General features: G+C 40.6%; 1 protein-coding gene across 1 annotated transcript in view; it reads left to right on the forward strand.

Annotated features, from left to right (window-relative positions):
• The window catches only part of LOC145398722 (putative neural-cadherin 2), a 428,971-nt gene that overhangs the window by 233,349 nt on the left and 174,948 nt on the right, over positions 1–20,674 (forward strand). Inside the window, exon 9 of the mRNA XM_080271522.1 lies at positions 18,534–18,697. Coding sequence (XP_080127648.1) covers positions 18,534–18,697 — 164 coding nt within the window. The remainder of the gene's footprint in view (positions 1–18,533; positions 18,698–20,674) is intronic.

Raw genomic sequence — 20,674 nt, forward strand, 5'->3', positions numbered from 1 at the left:
ACCATACCAGTAAGCCTCTCATTAGTCACGTGACCAGTGCTGTGTTAAAAATACGTTCATGTTATAACCGCTAACACCTTCTTTTGGCTGTGTTTAGTCCTGCATCCCGCGCTGTGTTACCTTTTAGCAGCCAACATATGAGGCAATCGAATTGCACATGTGCGATCAGCAAAATGGGAAGAGGCTGCTGTAGTTATGTTAGGATCTAGGAAAGAAATATCATATGATGTAGCTGGATTTAACGTGCAAAGCAGATGCTGATACAATAAAACCGCAGCAGCAGTAGTAGTAGTAGTAGCAACATTAGTAGTAGTAGTAGTAGCAGCATTAGTAGTAGTAGTAGTAGTAGTAGTAACAGTAGTAGTAGTAGTAGTAGTAGTAGTAGTAGTAGTAGTAGTAGCAGTAGTAGTAGTAACAGTAGTAGTTTAAGGGGCGGCGGCAGTAAAAGTTGAAGTATCAGCAGCAGTAGAAGTAGTAGTAGAAGTTGCAGTAGCAGTAATAGTAGTAGTAGTAGTAGTAGTAGGACGTATCAGTAGCAGCAGAAGTAGTAATAAAAATTGTAGTAGTAGTAGTAGTAGTAGTAGTAGAAGCAGGAATGGTAGTAGTAGCCTAAAGTAAACCCGGCGGGCTGCATGAAAAAGTCCCCCCCCCCCTTCACCTGTAGTCTGTCCAGGGTAGGGGGGGGGATCTGAGGGACGTGTGTATAGCCGGGCAGTGGGGCAGCTCGCATATTATCAGTGCCACCAAATGAAGGGGTCCCTCTCCAACACGTATAAGGAATTAAAAACGTAATATTTATAAAAAAAATGAGAGGACAAGATGAATGGACCCACAAAGCCAGAGAGAGAGAGAGAGAGAGAGAGAGAGATGGAGAGAAAGAATGATAGGGTGAGACGCGAGAAATTGTGTGAAGAAATCAAGCCAAAAATAGGCTAAACTTAAATGATAAAAGATATAAATAGATAGATAGATAGATAGATAGAGAGATTGAGAGAGAGAGAGCAAGGGAGGGGATGACGTGAGGGATGGAGAGGAAATGAAAGATATTGGTAAAAAGCAATTAAGGTTGGAGGAAATCAAAATAAAAAAAGGTGAACTTATTAGGAGAGAGAGAGAGAGATAGAAAGAGAGAGAGAGAGAGACAGACAGACAGACAGACAGACAGACAGACACACACACACACACACACACACACACACACACACACACACACACACACACACACACACACACACACACACACACACACACACACACACAGAAAAGAGAGAAGAGAGGTAGACAGAAAGACAGACAGACAGACAACAGACAGACAGAAAAGACAGAGGAGAGAGAGAGAGAGAGAGAGAGGGGGGGGGGAAGGAAGGACGAGCGGACATTGACATAAGTAGATTGATGGGTAGGTAAATTGATAGATATAGATAAGGATAGTTTAGTAGATAGATGGGCAGATAGACAGATGCGGACGGACGGACGGACATTGATAGGAAGGTTGATTGACTGATTGATTGATAGGCAGATAGACAGAGGCAGACAGACAGACAGACAAAGAGACAGACAGACAGATGGATAGATAAAGCAGAGAGACAGACAGACAATACTCGTAGTTAATCTCATGGATAAAGCTATATTGGTAACATTTTACTTTCTCTGCATGTCTGTACGAATACCATAATTACAAAAATCATTATATTAAGACACATCCCTAGCCCATTGTATGCTCCTGATTTTGAACCAAAAGTTACTGATTTTATAACATCTACGTGTACATCATTATCTGTGATATACTGTATATTGTATACATTAGACACGCTAAAAGAAATTGCTCTGACCTGTTAAAGAAAATGAATATTCTTCAGAGTAATATTCAGTCTAAACAGGTGCTGGGCCAACGCAATATCTTTTGGGCAAATCTTATCCTCAACCAAATTTGGAATAAAAAAGTGTAAAATTCGTAATTCCAGCTTAACAAAAGAAAACATGCTTTATAATTACTCTCCCTGTATTTTAAGTTCGGAAATTTACTTACTTTTTGATAGCAGAAAATAATTCCTTTAATGGTAAGTCACTGTTATTTAAACCCATAGTTCGGCTTCCAGAAAGCCGGACAATAACTTGTTATAACCTCTAAATAATATTGAAATTGACACCAAAAATGTTTTAAATAGTTAAATTCTTAATAAATTCTGTTCCTACACATGACAGTATCTTTGTCACTACTTGAATTAGTGTTTAGTGTTTATCCCAGGTATTTAAATTCACCAACTTTTAGTACCCTTCACTTAATGACTGTTCTTAGAACAGAATTTTTATAATTGTGCTTGAAAAGACAGCAAGCACATTTATTTGTGCTGAAACATAACACCAAAACACCAGCCATGGCATCGTTTTCTATTGTATCTGCCTAAAATTGGAGTCCACTTGCAGAAGAAGTCATATTCCAATCATATGAACAAAGCCAATCAAATTTCATAATCTGAGTTCATAATTACATCCCCTTCTGCTGCTGACTAAACACTCACTTAGCTTTTCAATCTATGTTTTTCAAATACAGGAAATCAAACTTCCCCTTGCCTGACATCATTACCAGTCATCCAAAACTGAGACATTCAGCTGTCACGCCTGCTAGATGGAAACTGATGTCTATAAAACCAGAATAATATATTAACATAAAAAAGAGGAATAGCTTTATCTAAAAGTTTACTTATAAAGTTAAAATGATACAGCTTAACAAATGCTTATTTTCAATCTGTAGAAGTATCTACACACGAAAGCACTAACTTCTCCCCCTTAGCAGCCACAGTCGCGGCCAGTGGGCGACCAGGCGATCGAACAGCCCACCACCCTACCCCAACCCAAGTGTAAACGTTGTTGGATAGATGTGGAGCAGCCAAAGCTGGTGATGTTACGTTGTGTTATGAGTGTTTTTATAGACAATCAGAACCAGTAGGGGTAAGTATATAAAGGCATTTAATGTGTATAACTGTGCTTTTATCCACAACATGTGAGGAAGGCAGAAACTGAAAGTCAACCTACGTTGTATTAGGTGGTATTGTCTTTATACTTACGGCCTCTATTATAATGTTACAAGTATAGTAAAGTGAATAGCATCTGTTGAAAGATATGATGTCTTTTCTCATACTGTCTCACTCCCGCCATCACCATCCTTCTCTCTGGGTTCCTGTCTCCACCAAACACCTCTCCTATCCTCTCGTCCGCCACTCCCACCCATTGTTAACCAACGTAAATAAAGGTAGTGATGAAATGATCCGTCAGGTATTGATCATACTCGTATCAATATTATCATACACCTCTGTATTAAGCACCAACAATTTAATAACATACAATATATCTGTATACCTGCCAACCATTTCATCCTGTTGTAAGCTGTTACTTGACATACACACTGCAAGTTGGGCCTTGTTTTAAAGGCCTTAGGGTTGTTTTTCGTTAACACAGGTTATGTGTGGTTTTGGATGTCCATTAATTCATCTTAACGTAGCAATTAAAGCCTTACGTTATAAACACGTAAGGTTTGTGTTCCTGTCAGTACTGCATTAACCAAACCAATCAGGGATCAGCTCTGACGAACCACAAACTCTCTGCTGTAACGAAAATGTTCCGACCTCTTGTCGCACAAGTGACACAATGTCATTATGTATACTACTGAACGTGCGTCAATCGTATACTGTACATAAAGGCATTGTGTCACTATTGTGACAGCTCGGAATATTTTAATTAAAGCAGAGGGTCTGTGGTTCGTCAGAACTGATCCGTGATGGATTTCGTTCATCTAAAAATGACAGGAACATAAACCTTATGTGTTTATATCTTAAGTCTTAAATTGCCACGTTAATATGAATTAATGGACGTCCAAAACCACACATAACCTGTGTTAACGAAAAACAACCCTAAGGCCTTGTAACACAAGGCCCAACTTGCAGTGGATATGTCAAGTAACAGCTTACAACAGGATGAAATGGTTGGCAGGTATACCGAAATATTGTATATTATTGATTTGTTGGTGCTTAATATAGATGTGTATGATAATATTGATGTGATCAATACCTGGCGGATCATTTCATCACTACCTTTGTTTGCGTTGGTTAACAATGGGTGGGAGTGGTGGACGAGAGGACAGGAGAGGTGTTTGGTGGAGACAGGAACCCAGAGAGAAGGATGGTGGTGGTGGGAGCGAGACTGTATGAGAAAAGACATCATATCTTTCAACAGATGCTATTCACTTTACTATACTTGTAACATTATAATAGAGGCCGTAAGTATAAAAACAATACCACCTAATACAACGTAGCTTGTCTTTCAGTTTCTGCCTTCCTCACATGTTGTGGATAACAGCACAGTTATACACATTAAATGCCTTTATATACTTATCCCTACTGGTTCTGATTGTCTATGAAAACACTCATAACACAACGTAACATCACCAGCTTTGGCTGCTCCTAATCTATCCAACAACTTTTACACTTGGGTTGGGGTAGGGGTGGTGGGTGTTGGGTTGTTGTTGTTGTTGTTGGCGCCTACTCCCATCCGGGTTTTCTTGTCTTTAAACAAGATGACTTTATATATTTATTTATTTTTCTTTTTTCTCAGTCTCTATTGTTCATTTCTATGTTGCTCCTTATATTCATAATTACTTCTCTTCGTTTCATTATTCTGGCCACTGTGTTTGGTACAACCTGTAATTCATTTTGTTTTAGTATTTCTGTTATTGATTCTCTTCCTTTAATTTCTCTTGTTAAATCTTCGTATGCTTCACATGTGAATACATGATGCTGATTTTCATTCTCTTCTTGACACGTCACATACAGTATAAGGTTAGGCTCATACTTTTTCTTATAATTTTCTTTCACTTCTAGCATTTTGGTTCGAATCAAAAATATTATTTTTGCGCTTTCAAACTCTATTTCCTCTAGGTATCTCTGTAGGCCTATTTCTTGTTCTACTGATTCCTCTGTCTTACTCCCTTTTCTCATGTCTTCACAAATTTCTTCTTTATTTGTTGTCATTATTTTTTCTTTTATTACCCTTTTTGCCACTCTCTCTTCTAATGTTTCTAAGTCTTCAGGTATGCTGTACTTTTCTTTAATGTCTTTTATTTCTCTCACGTACTGTCTTTCAAAATCTTCACAATGTTTTCTCATCTTTACTTCAACAGCGTCTTCTTCCCTATTCTTGAGTTCAATGTAATATTCAAGTTTTCAATGGTTAATTGTGTGTACTATTTTTACTTCCTGTGTTTCATTTAATAAAGCACATTTCGGTGTTGTCCTTGGTACTTTGATTAATTTTGTTAAGTACTGAGTTTGAACATTATTTAGAGCTTTCTTTTCTTTATCTCTTAATGTTTTCCCACTTTCCCCTCCAAACAACCTTATCGGTAATACACAAGTATTAAATAATTTTAGCTCAATTTTAATTCTACTTTTTTTTCAGTTTTTTTTTCTATTTATGATGTTAATACATTCATTTGCCGCTACCCTTACTTTATTTACCATATTTTCAACTTCAGTATTTTGTTTCCCTTTTTCTTCTATAATTTTTCCCAAGTACTTATGACTTTGTGTTCTTATAATTTCTTTACCATTTAGTTTTACTGTTTTTCCCTTCCCAACTAATGCTGATTGCATAGTTTTATGTTCATTAATTTTCAGTCTTCTTAATTTTAGAAATACTTTAGTTGTGTTTATTGTATCCTGTATTTTGTAATTTCCCTCTATTGCCATGACATCATCTTGAAATATTAATGGGTTATCCTTACATTTCCTATCTTCCAATTACTTTCTTTTTCCCTCATCATTCTGCTTAGTGAATCCATAGTTATTGAACTTATTTTGGCCCCTAGCACTGATCCCTGTCTTATCATCTCCTGTACATACACTCCTTTACATTCCCCTATTTCTGTCATAGGTATCAATTTATTTTTCATATTAATTTCATATATCATTCTCCAGTTTTTACCCTTTATTCCCTTTAGCCATAACTCCTTCATTACTTCCATTAATATCATTTTGTCAAAGCACTTTGATACATCAAAATATACTTCTGTTATTTCTTTCTTTCTCTGCTCTGCTTCTTCAATAATATTTCTTATAAAAAAATGATGTTCCCTCACTGATTTTCCTTTCCTTGCCCCGCACTGGTAATACCTCGTATTCTCCAGCTTTTCTGTCTCCTTCATTTCTATTATTTTCTCCATCATTTTCATCAGGTGTGAGTTCAGTATCAGGCCTCTATAGTTGTTTAAATCTTTTTTGTTACCTTTTTCCTTATATATATATATTTTTATGTATGCCTTGGGACATTCATTTGGTATTATTTCTCTGTCGTATATTTTCATCAACATTTTTATTATTGAACCCTTCATACTTTTTCCACATCTTTTAATCATTTCATTGCTAATTTTATCTGGGCCAGTTTCTTTACCAGTCTTTGGGTGTTTGATCGCCTGGTCGCCCACTGGCCGCGACTCCGGCTACTAGGGGGGAGAAATTAGTGCTTTCCGGTGTACTTACTATATGAGCCACATTTATATTTAAGAATGGTATCTTCTGAAATTAAGCAATCGATATAACATGAGTGGTTAGCTCTGAAACCATGCTATCATTAAAAAAAATAAATGCAACAACTCAGGAACTCTCGCGCGCCAAAACATGGGCGGTTTATGTGTTTAGTCTGGTTTTGCTTTTGTTGTCTCTGTCTGTCTTTGGCAAGATTAGGGAAAACTGTTGGATGAAACTGCACCAGATTTGGAATTGAGGACCATCAAAAATTAGATTACTAATTTTTTGCAGCACAAGATCATACATCATAGATCAAGGGCAGAGTCGTCTTAAAAAGGCTTGTTTCCTATTTAGACCAAACTTTGTAGAAGGGTTTGGGGTCAAGAAATGGTGAAATGATTTATTCTGAAATCAATCGACCCAAAGTAAAGGTCACAGGGCAAGATCAAAAGTTCGGTCCTGTAACTCGAATAGTTTATATTCAGTTAGTGTCAAAGTCTGTGAGGTGATGTAAGATTAGTTGATAATTAAACCATTCTAATTCCAGAACAAAGGGCCAAAAGTCAAGGTCATAGGGTTACGTAAACGTAAACAGTGTTGATCCTGTTTGTACTAAGCTTGGTGGTTGGGTTAAGGGCCGTGGGAAGACGAAGTAACTGGAGTATTAAGAACAAGCAGTCAAAGGTCAAGGGCACAGGGTAGGGTCAGAAGTTCGCCCATAGGAGCAATAGGTATCCGTTGTGTCAAGCACCGCACTCATCATCTCGAAGCATCATGACCAGTAGCGCTATGAACACTGCGTCACAAGAGGGAGATGTACAGTCTGTAGCAAAAATCAAGCGACCGGCTTGACGAGCAAGTTCGTATATGTGGCACAGCCGCACCCCCAAGTTTAGCCGCTCCCCCCTCCCCACCCTCGTTCCCATTCATTCGTCTACCCTCCACCCTCCCCACATCCAAGGGCCTACTCGTATTGTCTCAACCACTCTTCCATCATCCATTTGTCTTGGGAAATTATGGTTTTGTTATGATAACGAATAAAAGCAATTACACAGTATTTTACTCCATAGTATAGTTATTTATACACCACGATCTGAACGCAGGGTAATATAAAATAGTAATATATTCGTATGACAATTAGGTCTGTAATCATACAATTTATCATTTGGACGGTTGTATCCGCTCAGTGCATAACATTAAACAGTCAGAAGCTTTATGTTTGTAGTGGTCAGTGGTGTGCTCCTTCCCAAACACGACGTAATCACCGTTACTTTACAAACTCTAATATAGGTCATTACCATTAGTTACTACTAATACCCCATATGTGATAATAGCAAAGTGTTGCTGATAAGTAAAACACAGGATCAGTATTATCTTGGTTATTGATGTCTTAATACATGATATCGGATAACGTTGGGCAACAGGGACTGAGTGACACCTTGTCTGGTGGTTAAACAAACTAAGCTGATCAAGCCGAGGCCATGACATGGTAGGTGGCATTACCAAAGGTTAGTCAATATTTAGACGCCATTAATTGCTGCTGACAGTATTATAAGTATCAAGGTCAGTTTCATACACGGGACAGCCAACAGTAGATTGAGTCACGTGGTGTGCTGACCCCGCGCACACCATACAACCAGGGCGGGATTACCAGGTATAGGCAAATTGGGCAACTGCCTACCAGGCAATGGCCAGTCACAGGCCATCCAGACTTCCAGAACGGAATAAATATACGCTTTGGGCGTCCAAATAAGTGCCATCACCCATCAGGCCATCAAAAAAGGCCATTATAGGCCATGCCAACATTTCACTGGAAATAAGGAAAAAAAAAAGAGATCTATATGTTGCAGGCCAGCAGTCTGCATTGCCTACCAAGCCACAGCATGGTTAATCCGGCACTGCATACAACTAACACCCTCCATCCCTTGCCTCAGCCACTTATCGCAACTCACTCCAGCAAGAGACCCGCCACCACCTGATAACAGTATCAGCAATATAGCCTTGCCTTATATAGTTATAACTGCAATTTGCGATTCACACTTTTATATCACGACATATTTCGATAAAGGTAGCCAATAACTAAATTGGCCGAATGAATGATCTGCATAGTAACACAACAAACTTGTATCGATTGCAGGTTACGCTAATCAACATTATCGTGCCATACAACAGATAATTCAGTTTATTCGTTTTCAGCGAGAACGTTTTCAACAAAGGTTTGACGAGTTACAGTTCACACTGGTCAGTGTTACTTATAACAACGTAATAGACGTAACGGTCAGGTTAACCTTATGATTATTTGCTCTTCAACTTGTGTCCCATGTCTGTTACTACTTTTCTCTATCTCTGTGTGGCCATGTTTTTTTTCCATTATCGTCAGCCGAAACGTCAACTGCCTCAGAGAGGGAAAGATGTTAGAATGGACAAACTGTTTTGGTTATGGAAATATTTAATGAGGAAGACTAACTGACTACCGGTATATTTAAGAACACATTTTAAAACAATATGAAACAGTGGAGTCAGACATTGGATTTATATGATACTGGAATGTTGTGGGTAACTGGGGGAGTGATAAGGTAACCCTGTCAACACCGAGTAGGACCACCCACCACCTTTGCTATCGCCCTGTTCCAGTTGCCCTACAATAACATGTGGTATAGTGACAACAGTGAATGTTTTACTAGAGGTCTGGTGTTTTAGCCTGACTTACCCTGCAGAGTTAAAGGCTACGTTCAAACTAATGTATTATAATCCGCTATTGCACTGCATATCTGACTGAATAACATTTAGAAAATAGGGTCTTACTGTGCACTGATCATTAAATGCTTATTTGTCATATTGTTACACTATACCCTAATTATCACTATTATATGGCGCAGTGGACAATATTGTAATGTACACTTCATGGTGATGATAAAGATGTGTTTATAAGCATTGGTGGAAAACACACACACACACACACACACACACACACACACACACTATCCACCCCGGGAAGAGCCATCGACCCCGGGCCCATCTCCCTCTCCCCATGCCCCCACCACAACGTGTGACGGCCAGCTGCCCCCCCCGCCCCCCCCCACACACACACCACCGACCACTACAAACATCTACTTATATCTTCCGACTGTTTAATGTTACACACTGAGTGGATACAACCTTCCAAACGATAAATTGTATCATTACAGACCTCAGTTTCATACGAATATATTACTATTTTATATTACCTTGCGTTCAGATCGTGGTGTATAAATAACTATACTATGGAGTAAATTACTGTGTAATGAGTTTTTTCGTTATCATAACAAAACCATAATTTCCCATGACAAATGGATGATGGAAGAGTGGTTGAGACAATGCGAATAGGCCCTTGGATGTGGGGAGGGTGGAGGGCAGACGAATGAATGGGAACGAGAGAGCGGTGGGTGAAACTGGGGGTGCGGCGGTGCCACATATACCAACCTGCTCGCCGAGCCGGTGGCTCGACTTTTGCTAGAGACTGTACTTCAGTTTGTTACGTCGACATGAACGTTTTTCAACATTTTTTCATAACTATATTCGTGTGTGGGGAAGGGGGGGCGAGGTGGTGTGTGTGTGTGTGTGTGTGTGTGTGTGTGTGCGCGCGCAGACGTATAAGAAATAGAGCAGAAGGGTACGAAAGAAGTGCGGATTTCAGAGAGAGAGAGAGAGAGAGAGAGAGAGAGAGAGAGAGGTGGGGCAAAACAATTAAATCGGAGGAAATTGAGTTATAAATAAGGTGGCTTTTATATATTTTCAGAGAGAGACAGATTGAGGGAGTGAGAGACAGAGAATGAGAAAGGGAGATAGACAGACTGATAGATACACAGACACAGGAACAGAAAAACAGACAGACATAGGCAGACAATAATACACAGTGACAGTAGAGGGAGACAGACATACAGACAGAGGCAAACAGAAACAGAGACATGCAAACAGACACAGAGAAAGACAGGCATACATACATACGATAAAAAAAAAATGAGACAGACGGACAGGAAAGCAGACAGACGGGAGGAAATGACCGCAGTTAACAGACAGACAATGAAAGGAATTATTAAACACCAATATTAGTTTTAAGTTCATTCCAGGATCTCAAGACGAAATCTCATGTAATCCTTGCCGTACGTAGCGATTAAAAAAAAAAAAAAAACGCCGATCTCATGTTTTGAAATCACTGTTAGACTTTTTCTTAATCCTCTCATTGGCAGGTGTTAAGGTGCAAATTAACCCTTTAGCATATGGTGGATTAAATTGCACTTCTTCGTGTTTCTTTCCCCGCTTTCCTACCACCCTGGCGACTTTTCTACCAACCTTCCTGCCAAGCAACTTTACTTCCTGTGTCTGCCTTCCTACCTGCCTACCTTCCTCCCTGCCTGCTTACCTGCCTACCTACTTGTCCACCTCCCTACCTACTTACCTGCCTACCTACCTCCTGCTTACCTCCACCACCTGCTGAATTACCAACACAGGCACATTTTGTAATTTTCTGCACCTTGCCAATTTCCAGTGAGTTGTATCAAAATTGTCATGTCCAATTATACCAATTTTGTGTCCATACTCCAGTAAATTAGGCGTTTCCTCTATGGCCTTGACCTTTTTTGTTGGCTGTGACCTTGGGATTGATCTCAGCTTGTCCGTCACTCATACAAGGTCACGCGGTCAGGTGAGGAGGATTTGTCACCTCAATCACCAAAATCGGTCCATAATCGCGGCACGTACGGCAAAAATGAACCGACGGATTGAGACACGGAAAATTCTCATGCCTGCTCAGCCACACAAGACCCTTAGCTCCTACGGGAAATGAACACGGCAGAGGGGAAATAAAGATGTTAAGCAATAGAAGAGAGGAAGACAGACAGACAAAAGACAGATAAATAAAAAATACAGACAGACAGACACAGACAGATAGACAAACGGAAAGACAGACAGACAAACAGAAAGACAAACAGACAGACAGACAAACAAACAGGAAGACAGACAAACAGACAAAGACAAACAGACAAAAACAGACAAACAAAGACAGACAGGGAAACAAAGACAGACAAACAAAAAGAAAGACAGACGGACAAAACAGATAGACAAACAAACAAAGACAAAGACAGACAATCAGAAAGACAAACAAAGACAGACAGACAAACAGACAGACAGACAAACAGAAAGACAAACTAACAGATGGACAGACAAACAGACACCCACATAAACAAACAAAAACTAACACACACACACACACACACACACACACACACACACACACACACACACGGGAAGTAAACAGCAGACATTTGAGAGAACAAAACAGAATACCATGCTTCCACGAATGATTGTTTTTGATGGGCTTAAGAGGCTACGAGACACCTGTTCCTTACCGACTTATTTTACGCATTGTTACTTGTATTTTTGGCACTTTGAGCAGGTCACTATGAGAGCATGTGAGAGTGAGGTGGAGGGAAGGAGAGGGAGACCGAGACTAAGAGGGAGAGATAAGATGCAGGAGTAGGTACAGGAGGATGAGAAATTGACCAAGAGGGTGTATGAGAATAAGGTGGATGGGAGAAGGAGGAAGTGGTGAAGGAGACCGCGAGTGAGATGGAGAGAGAATGTGTTTTGGGAGGTATGGGAGGATGTGAGGTTGACCAGGAGAGTATATGAGAACGAAGTGGATGGAAGGAGAGTGAGATTAAGAACGAGGTGGAGAGATAAGTTGCGAGACTAATTTTGTGTAATGGAGGAAGGTGTCGTGGGGAGTGTCGTACATGAGTAAGTATATGAACACATGAAGATTGCTTTGTCGAGGTCACTGCCAGGGGTTTTGGTGACAGGCAGCAGATGGATGCAATAGATAACCAATTACCGCATGATATGTATGTATTTTTTAACCTCTTCGTGTAGAGGAAATATTGTCTGACATATCCCTACCACCTCCAGAAGGTTTAGTTCAACTCAGGGAAGGGCTTAGTTACTCAAGGCTAATTTATAACCCCTGCATTTCGAAGCATTTATCATAAGCAGAACAAGAAGGAGTGCTCACAGGCAGTCAGCCCCAACCTAACAATCGATGACCAAACCTTTGACCCTGCCCTCTGACCTTGACCTACGAGTAATTGTTTTGATAATCTATGCACTTCACACTAAGCCCTTTCACAAAGTTTGGTCTACATCGATTCAGAAATGTTTATGTTGACCTTGCTTGTGACATTGTCTTCTGATCTACCGTTTCCAAAGCAGACTCACTTCATTCTTGACTGACCTTAAACCCTTCCACCTAGTCTGGCCTAGATCGAGTCAACACCTGTGACCATACACTAAGACCTTTACCTTTAACCACTTTATCTTATCCTGACGCCTAACCCTTCCACCAGCTTTAGTCTAAATTGGATCAGAACTGGGCTGATCTTGGCCATAACGTATAACCTGTGACCTTCACCTATGACCTATGACCTTCGTCCAAAATTTAATTGCATGTTCCTTTGATGGCCCTCAGTCATAATTCCAAAATTGATGCAGTTCCATCCAATACTTTCTCCATCATGTTTTTATTAGACAGAGACAGACAGACAGACAGAATCAGACCCATAACCCCCTTGCGCTAGGCAGGCAGGTTAATAGAATCAGAAGGTACCAAAAATGAAATGTAAAAACTAAAGTCTGAAGTAGATGGTGGGGTGGCGGGGGGAAGAATGCCCCCATCCCCCACCCCACCATCCCCCATGAAAACATCTGGGGGAAATTTTTAGCTACAACTATCGTCCAATTGCTTTAACGTCCTGTATTTCAAAAGTTTTCGAGTCAATTCTCAATAGAAAAATTTTAAGGCATCTTCCCTATCACAACCTTCTTTCTGATCGTCAGTACGAGTTCCGTCAGGGACGCTCCACTGGCGATCTTCTCGCCTACCTTTTAGACTCCTGGTCATCCTCCTTTCGGGACTTTGGCGAAAGCTTTGCCATTGCACTTGACATCTCAAAGGCTTTCGATCGAGTCTGGCATAAATCTTTAATTTCCAAACTGCCCTCTTACGGTTTCTATCCTTCTATCTGTGCCTTCATCGCTAGCTTCCTTTCTGGTCGTTCTATAGCCGCTGTTGTAGACGGCCATCGTTCTTCTCCTAGATCTATCAACAGTGGTGTTCCTCAGGGCTCTATCCTATCACCAACTCTCTTCCTTTTATTCATCAATGACCTTCTAAGCCGTACATCTAACCCTATCCATTCATATGCTGATGACTCCACCCTTCACCTTTCCATTCGGTTCCCGCAACGCCCATCTCAGCAGTTACTTCAACAAACAAGGGATGAGGCTATGGCACACCTAATGTCTGACTTGGCTCGTATCTCTGACTGAGGTAAAAATAATCTTGTTGTTTTTAATGCATCTAAGACTCAGTTCTTACACCTATCAACCCGTCAAAATCTTCCACAGGTATACCCACTAATGTTTAATAATATTCAGCTTAATCCTGCATCATCCTTGAACATGCTTGGGGTTTCATTTACTCGGGACTTATCTTGGAAAGATCATATTACATCTCTTGTAAAATCTGCTTCCAAGAGATTGGGTGTGCTAAGCCGACTCCGTTCTTTCTTTACCCCTGCACAATTGTTGACTCTATACAGGGGTTTTATCCGCCCCTGTGTGGAGTACAACTCTCATGTGTGGGGAGGCTCCCCACACACAGCTCTTCTCAATAGGGTGGAGTCAAAGGCTTTTCGTCTCATTTACTCTCCTCCTCTTACTTACTCCCTTCAACCTCTGTCGCTTCGCCGCACTGTGCATCTTTATCTCTTTTCTATCGCTACTTTCATGGTCACTGCTTCTCTGAACTGTCTGCATGCATTCCTCCACCTCTACGACGGGCGCGTAGCACCCGTCTAGCAGCAAACTCTCATCCCTTTTCTGTCCAACTCTCTAATGCAAGAGTTAACCGTTACTCCCAGTGCTTCACTTATGCAACAGGGCAACTCTGGAACTGCCTCCCTCTGTCTGTATTTCCTGCTGCCTATGATCTCCAGTCTTTCAAACGCAGTGTGTCCAGGCATCTCGAAATGAATGGATCTTGAATTTGGCTCTCTCTTGTATTTTGTTTTTCTCTTGAAGGGAACTCTTATTGCGGGCTCATGGCCTTTGGTTCCTTCTTCCTCGCATAAAAAAAAAAATTGTCATGAGAGAGAGAGAGAGAGAGAGAGAGTGAGTGTGTACTCGTTGTGTTCATAAATGTTTGTTTACATTTTTCATCATGTTTGCAGTCACTACTCCGTCAAAGGTAAAACATGCTGACAGCTCTTATTGTCTCTGTTCTGCCACTTTAACATTTATAGTTCTTTATGGTAAGATTTTTTGTGTAGTTTTGGGGTAATTTTTATCATTATCTCGTGTGTTTTCGAGGAATAGTGAGGCAGGAGAGCACAAAGCTGAGTGACATTATGAACACAATCGAGGTGAAACACAGCGGTAAGACATTGCACTGAAGACAGGGATATAAACTGAAGCTAGTGAAGTATAGTGAAAGCCAGGTAGGGTGAAAATAGAATGGAAGGCACCGTGAAGACAGGTAAACAATGCAGTGAAATCAGTGGAGACTGGGTTACAAAATGAAAGATGAAAAACATGGTAAAGATGCTGAAGGTCAGTGAAGGTATATATATATATATATATATATATATATATATATATATATATATATATATATATATATATATATATATATATATATATATATATATCAGAAATAAGCGTAATGGAACTGCGAAATAAGTAAGAAAGAACATTAGTTACAGAGATCCAATAAGCAAACTTCGTAAGTAAGGCAGGACCTACTGTAGTAGTCTTGAGATACTACCAAGGTCTTACGGAAGTAGGGTTCTCCGAGAATCTAGGTCCATTATTGATGTGAGGAGTGTGAAACTTTGTCTATAAACATAGCTAATATTCTTAATTAATATGATACTGCTGGTATTACCTGTCTATACACCGAGAGCTGAAGATTCAGTGGCAGCAGATTATGACATTTGTGTTTCAGGCATAATCTTAAATGCGTTTTGGCGACTAAGCAATTTGTTTTCCCCAGAAGGTTTGTGCCTTTGTGATTCTCCTTTCTTTTAATTTATATGTTGCAGCGCTGCAGACCGGGTGCAGCTTGCTTTTACTGCAGCCAGGTAATTAGAAGGGATACACTGTTGGATCTCAAATAGACAGAAATAACAATTAACATAAAGGGGAAAAGAAAAACTGGAAAGATAAGATCAGAAAATCACACGGTCAAGAGGCTACTATAGGTCAGGGACTGATACGCATGGTCAAACAGCTAGCACACAGCATCAATGTCAGGAAAACAGCACTCGGGTCGTAAAGCATCGGACAAACAAAACAACTCAGCGAGGATGTAACTCTGAAGCAGCGAGAAAGCACTCAGGTGGCGCATGCCTCCGCTAATGCCAATTAAATTATGATTTTCTACTGTAATTTCTCTATCCTATTAGACGAATACTATTACCGTCTCACATAGTCAGTTAATTCTGCGGTCATAGTCTGCCCCGTTACACAGTCTCAGACAGCATATGCCTCCGCTGACGCCACTAATACATATCTATTCCTGTATCCGGATCTGGATTCTCCTCAAAATCTAGTCAGCTCTTCCTTGACCCACTGCCCACTTACCCACCAGATCATATTGAAAATCGGTAACTTTGTTTTAAGATATTTTTTCCACAAACGGACAAACACACAGACTCGGGTAAATACACAACCACTTCAAACTACGTTGGTGGAGGCAGTGAGGATGGTACTCGGCCACACCCAGTTTTTCCACCACGATCCTGTCAGGTTCAAGTACACGGAACGTGACAGGAAGTCGCCACTCTCCAAGCAGTGATTTTAAGGTGTCCATTGTAGACACAGCGTATCTTCAGCTGGCAGAAAAATACCTGAATTATCGGGCAAGAAACAATAACTTCTGTTTATCTGTTTGTCTCCCCACACAGCCTCTGGACCGTGACCCGCCAGGTGGGCAGGGCCGGTGGCGCCTGGGCGTGTCTGCCACTGACGGACAGTACACAGCCACCGCGGCAGTACATGTCAACCTGAAGGACGTCAACGACAACGCTCCATACTTCCCCAACGCTACTGTCTTCGTCACTCTGCCGGAGAACACGCCCAGAGGTTAGTGAGGGGAGGTTAATTTAGGTGGATTGGGCTGGGATGGTTAGTTTGGTTTTATTTGGTTTGGGTTTATTTCGTTTTGTCAGGTTGGGTTGGGATGGGTAAGTTAGGTTAGCTTGGGTTTGGTTGAGCTGATTAATGATCATTTGGAGTCAACTGCACGGAGTAGATAAGGTTGAGCTTGGTTGGGTTAAAGTTGGGCCGAGTTGGATTGGCGTGGGTTAGGGTAGATTTCGTTAGGTTACGTTAAATTAAATTAGGCTATTAGGGTTGAGTTGTCTGAGGTGAAATTAGGTTCGGTTAGACTTTGTTGACTTAGACGGATGTAACATAGGGTAGCATTAGGTTGGGTTTTATCACATCACATTCGATTTCGTTAGTTTACGTTAATTTTGACAAGGTTAGGTTCCTGAGGGTATATTACATTAGAACCTCTAAGTTTTTTATAGTCCGTACGTAAGGTCTGTTCATGTTACCACAAAACTTCAATGACCCTTCCAGTCAGTGAGATATACTAATTGTTTTACCCCTTCCTTCCTCCTCGTGCATTTTCTTGTTTTTATTCAATCTCCTCCTCCTCCTCCTCCTCCTCCATTTTCTTATTTTTACCCCATCTCCTCTCCTTCATTCTATTCTTTTCCTGTTCTTTCTCATCCTCCTCCCCTCTTTCCTCTACAGGGTCATCAGTGGCACATGTCGTAGCCAGTGACCACGATGACCCCCGAGAAGGCAACAACGCACGGCTGGTGTATTCCCTGGAGAAGAACGTCATTGATGAGACCACAGGCAGGCCCATCTTCAGTGTCAACGCCTCGTCCGGCCTTGTCACCACCGCCATCTGTTGCCTGGATAGGGAGAAGACGGAGAGATACACACTCCAGCTTGTGGCTACTGACGGGGGAGGCCTTAAAGGTAACACACAACGATCTTACTTCCTGCCTCTCCCATTTTACCCACAAACACTTAAATTCATACTGCCGTCTCTACATACTCCGTCCCTTCACCCATTTTCTCACGATCATTTCAGTTTGTGGTTACTGATAGGGAAATCCTTAAGGTAGAAAACATTTAATATAATTATTGGCAACGAATTCTACTTTGACCTCGCCATCTAGTGTCTGGATAGGGAGAAGATGGGCCACTAGGCTCTCCATCTTGTGGCTATTGACAGGGAAAGTCCTAAGGTAACAGACAAATATATTTACCGCCTTACGCTCCTACTTACACCTAAAAACACTTCCTTTCAATATTGATGCCTGGTCACTCTATCTCAGTCGTAAGAAGACAAACCGATACACACTCCTACATGTGGCTACCGATAAGGCAAAGGTGAAAGGTACGAGACCCTGACCTACTCACTGAATACCGAGCCCAGCAATACTTCTGTACAGCTCCGGTCAGTGGGTCTTTAACAATGCCTCGAAACTCTGTCAAACCTGCTGAAATCTTCCTAAACCGAGCAGTAATATTCAAGCAGGTTGGAAGGGTTGTAAACTTGCTTTACTAGTTCGGATCCCAAACTTGTGACAGGAATATTAATCGCACCTGGATTACTCTCTGGATTACTGATCATTCATGCCACCTTCTACCAGATTAGGGAGAAGATGAACAGATACACTGACGATGAAGGCCTAAACATAAGAAACATTGATCTTTATTCTTACTGACACCTATTATACAAGTGAAACACACACACACACACACACACACACACACACACACACACACACACCAGTCTCTACTTTTTCTTCCACAGTACCTAACAACTTAGTGTCCTACCATTTAGCCTACCTACCTACCTACTTACCCGCCTATCTCCCCTCCTACTGCCCCCAGGCACAGGTACGGTGGTGGTGCGTGTAGGTGATATCAATGACGTGTCCCCGAGGTTCTCATTAGCGGCCTACCAGGTGACTGTGCCCGAGAGTGACGATACTGCACGGCTCCTGGCATCACTACCCCTCATTGACCCGGACATCACCAACAACATCACTTTTAGGGTGGGTATAGCTTGTTTGCATATCCCTGTCATCATTATCATCATCATCATCATCATCATCATATTACTTTCAGGGTAGGTAGACTCGCTTTTTTGCATTTCCCCGTCATCGTCATCAGCATCTTGGTCTGCGTCATCCCTGTCATATTCATCGTCATCATCCTCATCAGCAGCAGTGTCTCATCATCATCATCTTCATCACTTCAATTTTGGGGATGACTGCGCTCGCTTGTTAGAATTTCCCTGTCATTGCCATCGGCATTTTCGTTTTCATCATCTCTGTAATCTTCATCTTCATCACCAGCATCATTTACATTAATATTTCATCATCATCTTCATTACCTTTATCACCATCATCGTTGAACATCACATCATTATCATCATCATCATCATCAATATCCTAATTATGTTATTCAGTTTATCATCATCTGTATAACTCTGATTTTTACCGACATCATCAATTATCATCATCATCATCATCATCATCATCATCATCATCATCATCATCATATTTATCTTTCTAACCATGTTTCCAACTAATAAGCTTAGCGTCATTATCATCATTAATTTCATCAATATTAACATCATTATAACCAAATTTCTTTAAAAAAAAAAAAGTATGTTGAGTATCACATCATTATCATCATCATCATCATCACTCATCCATCCATCATCATCATCATCATCATCATCCATCATCAATCATTACTCATCCATCCATCATTCTTCCATCACTCGCCCATCATCACTTATCATCACCTATCATCATCATCAACATTATTATTCCAACCCTGTTTCACACTAACGAGAGAGGCAGTTTTCACATAATCGAACCACCAGCCTTGCAACTCACACGACACTCCAGAAGCAATATTAAAAGCCAACACCATTTTCTGAATATACACATATATAAGGTGGTTCATAGACTGCATACCCCTGGCCAGTTGCTGAAGAATTTGTGTGCTGTGGGGATAGCTCTGGAAGTGTTACAATGTATACCTCACTTTATTACTGTTATTATTATTATTATTATTATTATTATTATTATTATTATTATTATTAAATAATAATAATAATAATATTATTATTATTACTATTATTATTATTATTATTATTATTATTACTGTTTATTATTATAATTATTATTATTTATTATTATTATTATTATTATTATTATTATTATTATTGTTATTACTATTATCATTATTATTATTTTCCGCAACCGCTTTCTGTTATGCAATGTCAGAGTAACGATGATGATGTTGATGCTGATGCTGATGGTGATGGTGACGGTGATGGTGATGGTGATGGTGATGGTGATGATGAGGAGGAGAAGGGGGGGGGGAACAACGTAACATACACACGAAAAAAAATACCGTCGTTGGAAAGAGGCCATGAATTAACTGTTAAAATGTGATATATATTTTTTTCCTCTGCGGTCTTTGCTTCCATAATGACCATTCTTAAATGCCCACACGACCTAACATTCCGTAGGCCACTCATTTGACTGAGGGAATTGCCAACTGTTGAACCATTGTCTGCTCCATAAAAGCACGTAATTACTTCTTCTTTTGCTTACTGCTTTCTTCCCTCCCGTCCTCTTCTCTCTCTCTCTCTCTCTCTCTCCCTTCCTTGAAATTTTAAGTACTTCATTCATACATTTCCTCCTTTCACGACATAATTTCTCACTCTTCTCCCTTGCTCTCTTCCCTCCTCCCTCCCTCCTCTCCCTTCCTTCCTCGTTGCTCTCTTCCCTCCTCCCTCCCTCCTTCTTCCTTCTCTTCTCTCTGTTTTTACTAACAACATTTCCCTCGCTTCCCTCCTTCCTTTATTTCTTTGTTCTCCCTCCCTTAATCTCTCCCTCAGTCCTTCCTTCCCTCTCTCCCTTCCTTCCTTCCTTCCTTCCTTCTTTTTTCCGTTTCAACTTCGTTTCTTCCTCCCTTTGTTCTGTCCCAACTTCCGTCCTTCCATCCTTCCT

This window comes from Coenobita brevimanus, chromosome 46 (assembly GCF_032717465.1).
Source record: "Coenobita brevimanus isolate Jiangsu-jjx chromosome 46, ASM3271746v2, whole genome shotgun sequence".
Classification (NCBI taxonomy): domain Eukaryota; kingdom Metazoa; phylum Arthropoda; class Malacostraca; order Decapoda; family Coenobitidae; genus Coenobita; species Coenobita brevimanus.